The sequence below is a fragment of the Pomacea canaliculata genome, linkage group LG2 (genome assembly GCF_003073045.1).
Source record: "Pomacea canaliculata isolate SZHN2017 linkage group LG2, ASM307304v1, whole genome shotgun sequence".
In the NCBI taxonomy this organism is placed as follows: Eukaryota; Metazoa; Mollusca; class Gastropoda; order Architaenioglossa; family Ampullariidae; genus Pomacea; species Pomacea canaliculata.
This window is the reverse complement of record NC_037591.1, coordinates 40,384,096-40,400,051: the sequence shown is the minus strand read 5'-3', so window position 1 is coordinate 40,400,051 and position 15,956 is coordinate 40,384,096. Positions and strand designations below refer to the sequence as shown.

The following is a 15,956-nucleotide window of genomic DNA, read 5'->3' as shown; positions in this document are numbered from 1 at the left end:
CGCTGAGTACAGCGAATGTTCTCTGCACGTGGTCAGGTCACGTGACTTAATGCCACTTGAGCTCTACACACAGTCAGCTGCCCAAGTCAGTCCTAAAAAGTTCGTATCCTTCTTGGTTCAAATAACATGTTGCCATTGAATGTACCCACACCAGCGTGCTAATAATGTGGACACGCGTACAATCGCATTAATAATTTTTACACCTACTTACTTTAGCTCTCTGCGTGTTTAGTTTTTGTCTCAGAAGAAGTGGGTTTGTCCTGATTGTCTTGTGATGCCGGTCTCACCACTCATTCACTTAAAACAGTATTCAATAGACAAAAACTTACATTCATCACATTATCACGGATGGAAAAAATCGGACGAATATAACTGTTACAGGACGAATGCAGATCCTCTTTCTGTATGTAGACGAAACAATGGATAAAAATTTGTGTACAGTCTTTAATGGTGTTAGAGAAGCATTAAAACAGGCCCAGAAATAAGAGTAAATATTTTAGGCCTCTCCTACACAAAATCTGGGAACAAGAGCTAGTACCATTAGAATGGAAACTATGCCACCTGGTCAAGCTACCGAAGAAAGAAGACCTTTCTTAGTTCGACAATTGGTGGGGGATCATACTTCTGTCTATCCACGGCAAAGTTATGACAAGGCTAATACTAGAAAGATTGAAGAAGGCACTTACAAGAGACTGAGATCAGAACAAGCAGGGTTTTGCTAGGATTGGTCATAATCTGACCACATCGCCACACTCCGTAACATCATTGAACAGTCTGTCTAGGAGCAATCCTCCTTCCAAATAACTTTTGTAGACCTAAAATAGCCTTTGATAGTGTAAACTGCAAGTTCATCTGAAGGTTGATGATCCACTACGGCATTCCATCTGAGCTCATAAACATTATTGAGAGGTTGTACAAAGACCCTTCCTGCCAAATTATTCACAACAGCAAACTCACTAAAGCTTTCGTAATAAAGACCGACGTAGGACAAGGTTGAATATTAACACAAACTGATGGTCAAAGACTGGATTATGCGCAAGATAACACAAGACAACAACACCGGTATCCAGTGAACTTTGACCAAACAGCTAGATGACCCTGACTTTGCAGATGACGTTGGACTCCTATCTAATCGGCAGCAACATGCACAAAGTAAACTAAGCTAGCAGAGGAAGCAGAGAAGACTGGCCATAGAAAAAAGACCGAAAAGTAACTCCCAATCCATCTTCAAGGAGAGAACATTCCGCAAGCAGATCGCTTCGTGTATCTGGGGAGTATTGTCAACAAGGACGGTGGAGTGGACGATGACACCAAAAGCCGCATCAACAAGGCGAGACATGCTTTCAACAGCCTACGCCCCATCTGGAACTTCCGAGAATTATCCTTCAGCAGTAAAATCCGCATCTTCAGCACCAATGTGAAGGCAGTCCTACTGTGTGGTTCTGAAACCTGGAGAGTGACAAATACATTCAACAACAAGCTCCAGACATTTACCAACCGATGCCTGCGCCATATTCTGGCAATATGATGTCATGAAAAGATCTCCAACAGCACCTTTTCGGGGGGGAAAAACTTCACCAGAATGTCACTAGCCAACAATCCTAACCCTGACACCCTACCAGGCAGACATTTGCTGAAATCATCAGGGGAAGAGAAGAGTTGGGAGACCAAAGGAGTCTTGGAAAATAAAAGTAGATAGCGAGGGAAAGGACATCTGAACTTTGCTCCTACACATTTCTCCGATGATGAATAATGATGGTCGCTGTGGTTGTTTTTCACTGTATACTTATAAATAACTATAGTTATATAAATAACTGTGTTGTCACTCTTGAACTAGCTTCCTGGTATGCTCAACCAATCAAATGTCTGTGATGTGGCCGGGACATCAGAGTCCACAAAATGTTCAACCAATAGATCGCTTGTGTGCTCGTTAGACTAGGAAGTGATGTTTTTTGTACTTTATAAATGTTGACAGCGCACCACGTCTGGGAGTCTTCACGAGGAAGCTCTTGGGTGAAGGAAATTCGTTTGAGTATTTTTTCACTTTTGAGTTTTATTCACAAAGATTTAAATAAAAGAGTAGATATTGTTGTCAAAGCTTTAGCTACATTCTACTGTGGACGTAAATAAAAGGAAAAGATTCTATAAGCGAGTCTGGGAAATTGCATCTCATGGTAAGTGTGCATCATCATCATCATCATCATCATCATCATCATCATTATCATCATCATCATCGTCGTCGTCGTCGTCATCGTCATCGTCATCGTCATCGTCATCGTCCTTCCATCAATCCATCAATCAATCATCAATCATCAATCATCATCATTACTATTATTAATACAATAGCGAGAAAACGGGAGCAAATTAGACCTACTGCGATTTTCAGGGACAATTAGTAAGAATGTTAAGTTACCTTAAATACATTATATAAAAATCTAAAAAAAAAAAAACTTAAGGCGTACGGAAGACTGCTTTTTGTTGATGTCAGTTCTTTTTAGTCTTGAAACTAATATCTGATTTCATTTTTTGCATCAATCAATTTTGATGATGATGATGATGTCGATTTGTAATGCGCAGGTATCCATTCAGAAGAATTCTCAATGTGCAGAAAAAAAACAAAAGGACAAAAAATAAAGTGAACAAATATATAAAACACCAGGAAAGTAAAATATTGAGACAGAAGTGTTTCTTGATTGTTTAAGACTGTTTTGTGGATATATGATTTATGTGCTTGCAAATAACAAATATTCCAGCAAATAAAACTATTATTTTTGGCAAGCTCTTTATAAATAAGATGGCGGCGGTTAGAGAGTGAATGCTCTGAGTGTGGGGTCTGCTTGTCACGTGTGCGGACGTCTTGTACTTTATCAACATTTGCTTATCTTTGGGCTTGGAGTAAACAGTGCGCTGTATGTTTACGTTAATGTGCAATGTCGTCACTGATGACATCACTGCATGATGGAGTAGGTAGGTGAACTGATGTATGTATGCCGAGACTCACTCTTGTAAAAACCACCTTCTGTGTGTTTCTTTATTGTTGTTACTATTGCATACTTTGCTGACATTCGCTACACAACGTAGGCTTAACCGGAAGCTTTGCACCGACCAGCCTCGTTTTAGCACTTGATTGAAAAACAACTAATAGTCTGCAAACAGCCCAGCGATATCAGTTCGTCATGACTCTGAATGACTTCCTCCTGACCTCTTGAACTATGGACATTCAACACCAGGCTCTTAACATCTGTTGTCCTTTACTAATGAGACCTCACATCGTGTATCCTGTGTCACATTAGTTGTCTAAGTGTTTCCACTTCTACCCCATTGTCCCGATTCCGGTTGTGTTTTGTTGTTGTCATATCGAAATGTATTCACGTGTACTTACGTGTTTCTCAAAATTTTGGAATATTAATGCATAAGAGAACATTGTATGAATAGAGAAATAGAGTACAGTGCACACTTATTTTTTAGGGGGTAGTGGGGGACGGGAGGGGGTCAGGACGAATATTCTCCCGGGACTTTATTCTCCGTTCGCCTTGTGATCCGGCACACAGAACTTAAACATCACAATGTCTTACAACCACTCGCCCTTTAAGAAATCGCTAACCGGCAAGTGAAGCACCATCGGCCCCATGACGTCACTGCAACCATATCTCGACTGACCCCATCGTCAGACTCTCTTTGCTGCGAGAACATTGTCGTGTAGCTTTTATAACTCTGTAATAATATAAACAAAGCTACCTAACCCTCTTAATAATCTTTTGTCTAGAAAATACGGAATTCGTTTTTTTTTCTAAGAAGTCACTAGCTGGACTAGTATAGCTTTTAAATTTAATCCTCTAATCTGTTTTAACGTACCACATTTTAGTTGATACTATGTAACATTTATTGACTGATCTTCTTTAGAAAACTTATATTGTTCATGTCCTGTTCTTATTTCAGTGATAAAGATGACTATGCAGCTTTTCGTGAGCTTATTTACACTCTTGATTCAGCACCAAGTAGAGAAAACACAAGGTAAGATCAAGCGGTGGTCACATTTAAGATTAGGAATAGTTAGGTTGAAAATTCCCTGGTCAACAATTGTTTTCAAAAGTTATGTTACTATAATAAAGTTAGTCGAATCTTTATGTGCTTAACACGAATGTAACAAGCAAAATATAACATTTGATCTCGTTTTGTTGTTTAGTTTAGTCCTTTTTACTCCTCGAGGAACATATGGCCCGCATTAACACCTTGCCAGCGGACCCGGTGTTGGGAGTCTCCCCCCCCCCCCCCCCTCAGTAGGACCCATGGGGTTTCCACGTCCTTTGGCTCGCTCTCTACTGTTCTTTTCCAAGTTTGCTTTGTCTCCCAACTCTCCTCTTACCCCAAGGATTCCAGTAAAGTGCCTGCTTGGCAATGATGTCAGCTGGTTTACGCAGGGTGTCCTATCCAGCTTCATTTCCGCTTTGTGATGTCTTGACTAGTGGCATTCTGGTTGGTTCTTTTCCACAGGCTGGTGTTGGAAATCTTTTCAGGCTATCTTATTCCCAGAATATGGCGTAGGCATCGCTTGGTAAAGGTCTGGAGCTTGTTGTTGATGTTGTTTGTCACATTCCAGCTTTCACAACAATACTGTAGGACAGCCTTCATATTTGTGTTGAGAATGTGGATCTTAAGTCGGGAGGATAATGCTCGGGAGTTACATATGAGAAGATTGAAAGCTTGACCTTGTTGATGCGGCTTTTGATGTCATCTACCACCCCACCGTCCTTGTTGACAATTCTCATAAGATACACAAAGCAATCTGTTTCAAGGATGTTCTCTCCTTAAAGTTCAGTTGGGAGTTTTCATCACTTCAGTCTTTTTTCTGTTGACTTTGAAGCCTGGCTGCAGTCTTCTCTGCTTCCTATTCTAGCTTATTTAGTTTGGTTTGTGCATGTTGTTGTCAATGAGATAGTTGACTAATGCCATCTGTCCTCTAGCTGTTTGGTGAAGATCCCCTGGATACCGGTGTGTTTATCTTGGGTTGTATTGGGTATAATCCAGTCTATTGCCATCAGTTGGTGTTAATATTCAAGTTTAACCCTGTCTGACGCCGGTCTTCATTAGGAAAGGTATAGTGAGTTTGCCATTGTGAATAACTTGGTAGGAGGAGTCTTCATACAGCCCCTGAATATTCCTTATAAGCTTAGGTGGAATGCCATAGTGGATCATCAGCCTCCAGAAGACGTCCATGTCTACTGTCGAATGCCTTCTTCAAGTCCACAGAAGTTATATAGAGGGAGGACTGCCACTCAATGGGCTGTTCAATGATGATAAGGAGGGTGGCAATGTGGTCAGTGCATGACCTATCCTAAAGAAACCTTGCATGTTCTGGTCTCAGTATCGTGCCTAATGCCTTCTTCAGTTTCTAATTACCCTTGATAGGACTTTACTGGGGATGGACACCGGCATGATCCCCCGCCAATTGTTGCACTGAGAGAGGTCTGCTTTTTTCGGTAACTTGACAAGGTGACGTAGTTTCCAGTTTGTTGGTACTAGCTCTTTATCCCAGATCTTGTCTAGAAAGGGCTTTAAAATTGTTGTTGTTGTTTCTGGGTCTGCTTTTATTTTATTTACTCTGGTTTCTGATTTCACACTAGAAATCTGATTTTCTGATTTAGAGTTTCTGATTTCTAATGTGAAATCCTTCACGCTCGTGGATGATACTGTGTTTTGGAACAAAATAGTCATCAAACTTTCTAAGAGCAATGTCATACTCTTGCTGCTGTTGTGCATCGACACCAAATGACGTGAAAATTCGTTTGGTGTCACTCCCCATAGAGTAGTTCACAGCACTGACCTGAACTGCTTCATCGTTTTTATCTCAGCTTGATGCACATCTGAAGAGCTGAAATCTTTGTGTTGACTCGGGACACAAACTTGGCTGAGCAAAAGTTAAATTGTTCTAGAGCTGAAAATTGAGCCATTCCTTAGTTTTGATTGATTCTCTGTTATATAACCCGAACCCACTTCTGACACTATGTATCGTGGTGCGTACCTACACCCGACTAATACTAGACACTGCCATGGTTTATTGAAACATGAACAAAATGTCGTTACCGGCCAGTTCAAAACCCGAATGTGTCCTCGCGGGATAAATCACGACATTAGGATACTTAACGCTACATATCAAATGTTCATTAAGCCTGTCAGACGCTCATTTCTCCTCAAAATACCATGTGCAAAACAATAAAAACCACGAGGGAGCTTTTAGACCATGGTAGCAGCTAAAATAACCTAACTCTAAATAAATATCCTAATTAAAATAATCTAACTCTAATTCTGCCGTCGACATCACCATCAGTCATGTGGTAAGCGGGTCAAATAAAAAATGAGAAGCTTTGACTTCTGCTGCAAATCTCAGCAAGGTTACCTGTCAGAGTTTACACATTTGACTGAACTTGCAATGGTTGTTATTTACGTACTTTGTCTGGAATGTAGGGAAACATATGGAACACCACCAACAAAAACTGTCGCGGGACTCGCTCTCTCACAGGCAGACTTCCACGCGCCCGACGCGAGCAACGAAGCGAATCACTCCTCAGTGGACACAAAACACGCACATGGAGGGACAATACAACACATAAGTTTATTGGGGTCATAAAGTACGATCCGCCAACTCAACAGAAAAGGAAAAGAAAACAGTCATTACATCAACACATGTTAAAATACAAAGTAAAGCAAACGAAGGAGAGTCCCTCCACTGACAAGAAAACAATAACTTAATATACACAAACATTTAGCTACGCCCCCAAATAACTAGTGATGTCCTCGTGGTCCGGCGCGACACCGAGTGTTCACTGCAACAACAAAGCCTATCCGCCTCCCAGGCCAGGCCTGACGAGAGTGGGGGACAGGGGGTCTGGTGTACCCGGGCCCGCGGCTGTCAAGGGGGCCCGGCCTTGGTCAGTGGATTTTTTTTTCTTCTTCTCCTTTTCTTTTACTGGGAAAATAATTTACGATTACAAGTACAAGGGGCCCGGAGAGGTCGTCTGTCCCGGGGGCCCGGGCTGGCTCTCGGCGGCCCTGTCCCAGGCCGTAGCCTAATGCAATGCGAAGCTTACGTCACCACGTCCAGTGACTGCGTCACGCCCTCGCCTATTGCCCTTCGGCCTGGCGATTACACAGTCAGTCTTCACGACTTGAATTTCGGTGCCTGGTCGACAGTCCACCGACAATTCAGCACAGGTTTTGCCACTCTCTGGTTGTCGACAGCACACTGTCCACACTTCAACGATTAATGTCCCCCCGGCTACCTTCCGAGTGACAGACTACAGGAACGTCAGGACAGTTTTGTCGCATGCTGAGTATGCCTTTCAGACAGCTATCTCTGTATACTCTGTATGTTGCGAACCCGCTGCCGAGGTCCAGCTTTCACTTTTTTTGGCTTACGAAGATGATTCTCCTTTGCGACTGGGTTTACAGACTTTACTTTCAACTGGCACCTGATTATACCTTAGTAGAGATGTGAAGACAATAAGGAAAATGCATAGCAAATATCGTGGTAGGTGGTGAGGCGCAAAAGTTATCAAAATCGTCCAGGACACTGAATTTACAACTCTTGTCTTATTCTCTCTCTATTTTATAAATATTAACCGGACATGCAAGCTTATTCTCTTTACAAACTCCTCAGTTAACACTAAAATGATTTAAAGATTTCAAACTTGTGCAGCTACTTCAAACTGGTTGGTTTGTAAATACTTCCTCAAAGGTCCACATGATCTTTATATCAAATACTGCTGGTGAACGCAACACGAAATTGCGACAGCCAAAACAATCCAGATAATATACACTTTTTCCCCTTCTTTCATTTTCCTCCTGCCTCTTCTTTTTATCTCTTCTTCTTTCGTTTGATCTCTTTTTAATTATTTTTATTCTTTATTATTCCTTCATCTATATATATTTTTGTCCTATACTTTTTTTTAGTATAAGAAAACTTGTAGCTGAGATAGTACCTGAGATAACAAACGTTTTCAAAGTGAGCTATACGTGTTGAGTGTTAAACCTTACTCTTGTTATAGTCAGAATAATGTCAGAAATTTTATCTTGTCCACAGCAATCATTCCACAAAAGTTTCTCCTTGTCACTGACACTCATAACGGCATCCGTCGCATAGACATCGACACGGGAAGTAATGTTACAATCAGTCCTGATGGTCTACGGAACCCATTTGGTATTGACTACGATCCAGTAGACGGTCGTGTCTATTGGTCAGATGAGAAGACCATTCGATCCGCTAACCTTGATGGCAGCGATGCTCGGCTGGTTCGCAGTATTAGTCAAGGTAAAATGACTTATACAGATATCGTGGTCATTAGTTCTGTACTTATTACAAAATGCCAAATAACGTTTTATAATAATGAATAGAACTTATACAGCTTATTTTTCTACTAAAGATAAGACTTAATGTGCTTTACAGAAAGGTAAATACACAAAATAAACACAACATGTCTAATACACACATAGGCAAATGTCAGCAGCAAACGGACAGAGAAAAATTCAACAGCTACAAATAAAAGGACAGAAATCCTAAAAACAAAATACTGTAGGAGAGTTAGGTCTTAAACAAATCGGTTAGCAGTCATAAATTTGAAAATATGTGTTTGATGTAACCCAGCGGTTCTCAACCTTTTACTTGTGACGCCCCCCCCCCCTACCTGACGAACACCGGTACGTCCGCGACCCCCCTTAGCCAGCTAGGTCGGTGAAAAGGCGAGAGGAGGGAGATTGGAGGCTTAATTGTTGAGAGGGGGATTGTGTTTTGAGTTTTGGAAGTGAGAAGTCACTGCATTGCCGAGACAGTGTACTTGAATAGGGAGAAGAGATTTGGAGTTTGATCTCCCTCACCACTCGGTTACACAATGTAAGCTAATTTCACTAATACCGGTATAAGAAACTTTTAAAAAAGGACCACCTTCGCGACCCCCTTGTAGGCACGTCGCGACCCCCCAGGGGGTCGCGCCCCACAGGTTGAGAACCGCTGATGTAACCCATGGAATATCAAAACTACAGAGAAGCTATCGTGTGCACAGTCCCAAAACTTTAAGTGGTTATGCATGTTCTAACGGGAGAACAGTGTAGACTGCCGATGATATGTTCATACTTCAGCTCCTACAACGATTAATGACACACAAGTTGCATGACAGGTTGAGAAAGTTTATGAAGCAGTTTCTTAAAAGATCTTTACATCATTGCTTCTGACATACAGATTAAAACAAACAGCAAATACAAGATGGCGAAGCAGTGGTAGTAGAGTCAGGTGATCAGCAAAGTTGTCCAGAAGAGAGCAAGTGTCTTAGCAAACGTGCTAATCACCAGGATACACAAATATGACAGAAATCTACAAACTAAAAGAAAAAAGAAAAAAGAAAAATATGAAGAAAAGTCACATTTTATCCAGGTAGACAAGAGACATCTCGGAAAAAAATCAAACTTGTGTCCTTAAATCAGTGCGAATATTGTTTACTACTGTTACCATTGTTTAATAATATTTCTTCGCTGTGAAAGCAGCCGAGAAGACTAAACAATCCCTAAAACGTCTTCATTAACACATCCTTCAGAAATGTTTTTTCTCTGTCATTAATCTGATTGGTTTACGTTACTATAGCCTAGCGTGTGTGTAGTCAGTAAAATCACTGTGAAGTACACAATTGTTATCTGCAAAGTGACACAAAATAAAGTCTGTTTGCAGCTCCTTTCAGTAAATTATCACGGACATGAAAGACATCATATAAAGTATAACTATGTAATTAGAAAAACACTCACCACACTGAGTCCGGGCCTTCACTTTTGACTTTAACCCAGATTCGCAAGAATTTAAAGTGTTTTAAAAATCATAAAAAATAAACACGAGAAAATAATATATCAAATTAGTAATAAAAGTTCAAAATCAAGGAAAAGAAACTGTTCTTACTTTACTATACATAAAATTTTATTTTATAGAGAATCTGAAAGAAATTATAAAAATGTATTTATAAATAAAATTAGACAAAATCGATCATCAGTGCGACGCTCATTCCGACGAAAAGAGTGTGTAATGATCACACACTGTGTACAAATACATAAATATAATATCTTAGAAACGATTCAAATTGATATCTGATGTCTTCTTTTTCCCTTTTAACAACTTACTAACTCAAAAAATGTGATTTACATTGTCTGTATAGGTCTGTGGTAAAAATGACTGACACACGTTGTAGCTGCTTCAGTTCTCAATGAATTTGATTCTAGAAATTTGTGTTGTTGTTTCGGTGACCGAAATTCTCTATTTTTGAATAATTGTGTTATTATCATAATTACTCATTTGTTAACTGTCTCTAAGGAGGTGACCTGTGGGGCCTTTCTGTGGACTCTGTGTCGAGGCTACTATTCTACACCGACGACGGCAACAAGGTCATTGGAATGATATCACTGGACAACAACAGTCATCAGATTGTCGTCGATTCAGATATCGGTCGGCCTATGGACATCGAGCTGGACAAACACAATGGGTGACTATAATAAAGACTTTTAAAATGATGTTAAACAAATTGAGCTAATTTGTTTTAAAATGTTTACGATGCTGAAAAACAGCATTAAGTGTTAGAAGATTTATTTATCAAAAGTATTCAGAAGAGCGATTTACATGCTAATGAACATACACTTGGTACCGGAGATAATGAAGGAAAAAGCAACAAAACCAAGGTGTAAAGGAAAAGAATAACAAATAAATGGAAGTAGAAACAATTAGAAATCTTTGTATTGAAATGTGAGAGCTGTAATCAATGTAAGACCAAATATAAATGTGATTTACATTTGCTCCCCAATTATTTGTACAAACAACAGTGTGATCTACTGGAGTGACCCTGTCAGGAGTAGAATAGAGAGGTGTAACTATGACGGCTCGGATCGTCAGACACTGATTGTCGCATCTTTGCTTCTGAAACGTCCTTATGGTCTTGCTCTGGACACAGAAGGTAAGATGTTTGATTTTTCTTGCACTTATTTCTTATTTTTATGTGTACTTCCTAAGATTTGTTCCTACTTTTTTCCCCATCGTAATTTATTTCGTTTTGTTTACCTGCTTTAGCAACGCACGTACATTTAGAAAGTAGTCTTTTTCTCTTTTAACCTGTGTATCGATGATTTGTTGTTTTTTTCTTGTTTCTCACCTTTCCTTACTTTGCATAAATTGATCCGTAACGGAAAAATATTCGTGTCTTTCCATTATTGATTTCTTTCATACTTATTTGCGTTTGTGTTTATACGTATGTATGTGATGAATGAATGCATTTATGAATGTGTGAACGGGTGGGTCAATGGGTGTAAACGTGAAGGGAGGAGACTTTACTGGGCAGATGGAGACACACAGCTGATAGGATGGACGGAGGTGGACGGCAAACGTTCTGATTTTTTTTTTAACCACAGACGCTCATATTTTATGGGCCTGGATATCTACCAAGATGAGTTGTTTGTCACGGATTGGGGATCTTTACAGTAAGTGCTATTACGATTTTTCTTTCGCATATCGAAAAAAAAGTTGTTTTTAACATTGGAATGGACGGTTCAGGAAAGAGAAAAAAGAATTAAAGCTTCATTTTCTCGTAGCCACAGTGAACAGAAATTTATGCTTCCTTTCTATTTATAAAGATATAGAAATTTTATATAATTGTTTTTAGGAACACAAACAATTAATTTATCGAAAAGTACACTGTGTAGATACTTAAGTAAGACTTTTATTACACATGCACTGCCTCTTTTATGCTTGGTAAAGACATTCGCCCATTTGGACCTGTGAAGAGGTATAACAGATGAAAAATGGAAATGTATGTAAAATCACGTAAATTAAAATGAATTGGTCTTGTTTTACTACTGGTCATTGATCTTTTGACAGCTACCTGTCGTTGGGGGGTGAAAAGGGGGGGGGTGTGGAAACATTTTAACCTATTTTGGGTGTTAGTGAGCAGGTCCAGTGATTTATGTAATTAGGGAAGGTTCGTTTTGACTGATATTTGTTTTTACAGATGGCATATTAATATCCAACCAAAAAACTCTTACAGAATATTTCACATATTTTCAAACTGTTATATTAATTTTAAGCTCATACCAACAAAATTGTGAAAATCTGTTATTCCCACAATTTTTATGTCATTCATGCATTTTTATCAAGTATATGAAACATATTTTGTAGCACTGTGCCTGTGATACTTTGAATTATTTTTTAAATTTCTATTTGTGTTTTGACGAATTGCTAGCAACTTTCATCAGGATATCTTTCTTGAAACCAATAAATATAAGGAAATAAAACGAACATAACTACAAAAAAAGTTTTAGTCTTCTTGGTATTATTTTCATACAGACATCTGGCACAAACAACACACATCTATCGTATTGGCAAGAATAAAACAATGATGGCGAGTGTACAAGTTAAAGGGAGAGTAAACGATGTTCGTGTTTATGCCGAGGAAACAACACGTAAAGGTCAGTAAACAGTCTGTACTGCCGGAATGAAGCAAAAAGAGAAGTCTAATGTATAAATGCAAAGGAGATAATATTTTGTCATATCTCCTTTCATTTGTCTGTGTGTTAAGCGCTTTATTGACTCTCACCTTAAAATGCAATAAAGCTTTCTCTACTTATATACATTTTTTTTCACTCATACATTTGGTCACGCCACTTGGGTGGTGGTGAGCGGATCAACTCCTTCACATTCCCCAGTCAGTTATTTAATCGTTCCACTGCATGTATCGCTTTATCTCCCAAAGTTCTGTACTTTGTAACTGGTTTGGGGTTTCTAGTAGCAGATTCGTTACATCCTCCTCAGGCACTTGGCTTTAAAGGCCATATCCACAGGTGTATATTGGCAGGTATCGTGAGTGGTATTGACTACCTGATGAATTTAACTTGTCAATGGTCTGACAAAATTATATTTTTGCAAACACAATGCAATGGCACTTACTGATTGGGTTCTTTCACCGAACCATTGTCTTGATTATTGGCAATATCGCTGCACAACGTGTCAAACGGTAGCGCAGATAAAATGTTTGTTGCTGTTGTTGTTGCTGTTGTTGTTGGTGTTGTTGGTTTTTGGAAATAGTGCTTTAACTTCTCGATGATTTCGCGCTGTGGGGGGTGGTGGGGATCTGTGAGGTATTTGGGTATGATGAATGTTGGTATAAGAGAGGTCGCTGTCTTGTGACGCCGCAAGTATTGTCTATTTTGTTTGTGCTCTCTTTTCTGTTAGTGATTAGTTTTGCCTGGTCTGTTTTGTGGTCAGACAAAATCGTTCCGCTTTGTACAGCTTATATATAGCATGTGATACAATTAATTAAACTTTAAAAGTGTTGCATATTTCTTCACCTCTAAACAAGATTCTAATTTCTCGAATCACAGGATCAAACGGATGTGGCAACAACAATGGAGGCTGTAGATACATCTGCCTACCAACTCCTGGGAACAGAAGCAAGTGTTTCACTCCGTTAGACAAGTCACATGGTATGTATCAGATCTCCTGGATTACAAATGTAACGGTAAAAAAACTTTCAGATGCTTTAAAATTATTGATGACAGATGAACATGTTCTAAACAAGCATCAAACCTATTGTAAGAAAACCAATAGGTTAGTTGTCAATTAAAGAAGGTAAAACGTTTTAAATTTAATGGGCTAAAGATTGGTTTGTTTAAAATAAACTGAGGGACATTTCAATGTCAAAGTAACGACGTAAAAACTAAACAAAAAGAAGATAAAGACCTAATTCCTTTTGGAAACTAAATAACCATGGCTTTGCGTTTCAGGCAAGTATTAACTTAGTACAACAAACGATTAGACTACTAATGTAAGGAATCAAACAACAAGAAATGACAATTAACTATTGTCTGTAACGTTTCTTCTTGCTCTAGGTATTTGTCAGTAGTTGTGATTATCATCACGTGACTAATTCACTTTGCTTAATCTGGAGGTTCATGTCCCTCTCCATCCTTATTGTTTGCTTCATGATTGCTATTTTTGTCTCCATAATTCTGTTTGTCAGCCCGTCAATAGTGTTCGTTCTATTTCTACTTTTTAAGCTCTAAAAGCATTCTCCTTCGTGACGGTACATAAATAACACGTTTATAATATTACATAAAACATGTTGGATAAAACATTGATAGTCATCTTCTGACTGTCTTGTAACATATTACTTCAATAGTCTCACCTGTCACTTAGCATTGAGAGCACTGCCAAGAAGACAAAGAGTCACGAGAAAACACAACACCTGGGTTAGAGAACCTGGACATAACGGACACGTGACATTGTGATGTTTACAACAGTGAAGATAGGTAAACACGATGTCGTCTAATATAAAACCAGACATCGTCGCAAAGACTGAAATAAAATTTGGTATTCGAGTCTCTGGAGAAACAGTTGTTGACATATCATGTGGTTGGCGGACCTAGTAGAAAGGTGATGAAGGACAAAGGGACTGTAAAGTACGAGCGAAGTTCTTACATGGACTACGAGTAAAAGCTCATCACCTCATTACAATCCAGAGTTGAACTACCGAGACTCAAAAAAGTTTTGGTCCCAGAGTGGTAATAATAACTATCAAAAATGTTGATGAAATGCGGTATTCTACGATGGATGTAACTTTTTCCTGGGTACTATCCTCACCTTGTCGCCCAACAGAGATGTTCGCATTGTCCGCCCATTGAGGTTCACCATCGCACATGGCCGGCAATGAAGACCCGTATACCATCTCCTCCAGCGACAGACAGGCTTCGGCCCGACAGCCATCAACTATCCGCTGGGCTGTAGGGTAAGACACGAGACGACGAAACAGTATCCAGGTGCTGACATAGTGATACTAGCATCGTCTTAGCGATGCATGTGTATCTCTTAAATACTCCCTCAAAATCTCTTGATTTAGAAAAGCAGCCAGACTGAACATGATTGACTATGCTGTAGACATAATACCTGGAAGCATCAAACAGGTGCTACTGTCAACAGCCCAATAACTTCTAAAGAGTCAAAGAAAGAAACTACCCTGGGTCACGGAAGATGTCCTAATTCTCTGTGACCAAGACAGCCGTGAAGGAAGAAAAGATCAGAAATTTAAATCAACTTTCAAATACAAACAGGCAAACTATTCCATTTAGAAAGAGATGATCGAGAACGAATGACATGCGATAGAGGAGAGAATGATACAAGATGACACAAAGGCATACAAACTTGTAAGAATTCTCACTAAGAGAAAATCAGAGGCCCCCATCGTACAGAAAGCAATGCTGTATGCAGCTGGTGGAATGAATACTGCTAAGACCTGTTAAACTTCACTTGGTATTCGAGATAAACTGCAGGTAAAAAATTGTCTGATCAAGTCCAAAAAATAATTATAAATAATTTATATATTTGGAGAAAACGGAGTTATGAAATATATAGTAGAACTAATTACCTTTTCTCAAAAGTAGGATATACGTTTTCATGCAAAACGTGTCAATCAAATGAAGAAATCCGAAATAGAAATGAATTAAATATTACATTAAGTATACTTTTCCTTTTTTCTGCTTATTACTCTTGCTCGGTTTCTGTTGTGTCTCTTAAAATACCTAAATCACCATTAGTAACAACTTGGGTTTAATTTAGAGATGCGTAGACACGCTTCAAAGACAAACTAAGAAGTTTACTTAAATAGTTTTCCTTTGTTTGTGTCGGGTACAGTTACAGAATGTCACTGTTCTTTATTTCCAGTATGTGGTGAATATATTTCCCCTAGTGGCTTTATTTCGTCTCTATCATATACTAGACAGTCCATGGAAATTGAGGATTGCATTTACATAATAAAGACAACACCAGGCCATCGCATCACCTTAACATTCCTGACACTTGAAACTGAAGACTGCAGGTTCGATTTTCTGCAGGTTTGTAGTTGGTTTATTATTTTATCCTAAAGATTTGTAAAGGTCGTTCAGCTCTA

General features: G+C 39.1%; 1 protein-coding gene across 2 annotated transcripts in view; it reads left to right on the top strand.

The window, feature by feature from the left end:
* Nucleotides 1-15,956, top strand: part of LOC112556885 (low-density lipoprotein receptor-related protein 4-like) — a 60,504-nt gene that overhangs the window by 30,254 nt on the left and 14,294 nt on the right. Inside the window, exons 1-9 of one of the 2 annotated variants that reach the window (XM_025226310.1) lie at nt 1,951-2,174; nt 3,940-4,014; nt 8,081-8,308; nt 10,346-10,514; nt 10,849-10,979; nt 11,340-11,499; nt 12,362-12,483; nt 13,396-13,497; nt 15,731-15,900. In XM_025226310.1, coding sequence (XP_025082095.1) covers nt 3,948-4,014; nt 8,081-8,308; nt 10,346-10,514; nt 10,849-10,979; nt 11,340-11,499; nt 12,362-12,483; nt 13,396-13,497; nt 15,731-15,900 — 1,149 coding nt within the window. In that variant the 5' untranslated portion in view covers nt 1,951-2,174; nt 3,940-3,947. Of the gene's footprint in view, nt 1-1,950; nt 2,175-3,939; nt 4,015-8,080; nt 8,309-10,345; nt 10,515-10,848; nt 10,980-11,339; nt 11,500-12,361; nt 12,484-13,395; nt 13,498-15,730; nt 15,901-15,956 lie in introns of those variants that run through there. The other variant, XM_025226309.1, reaches the window with a different exon arrangement.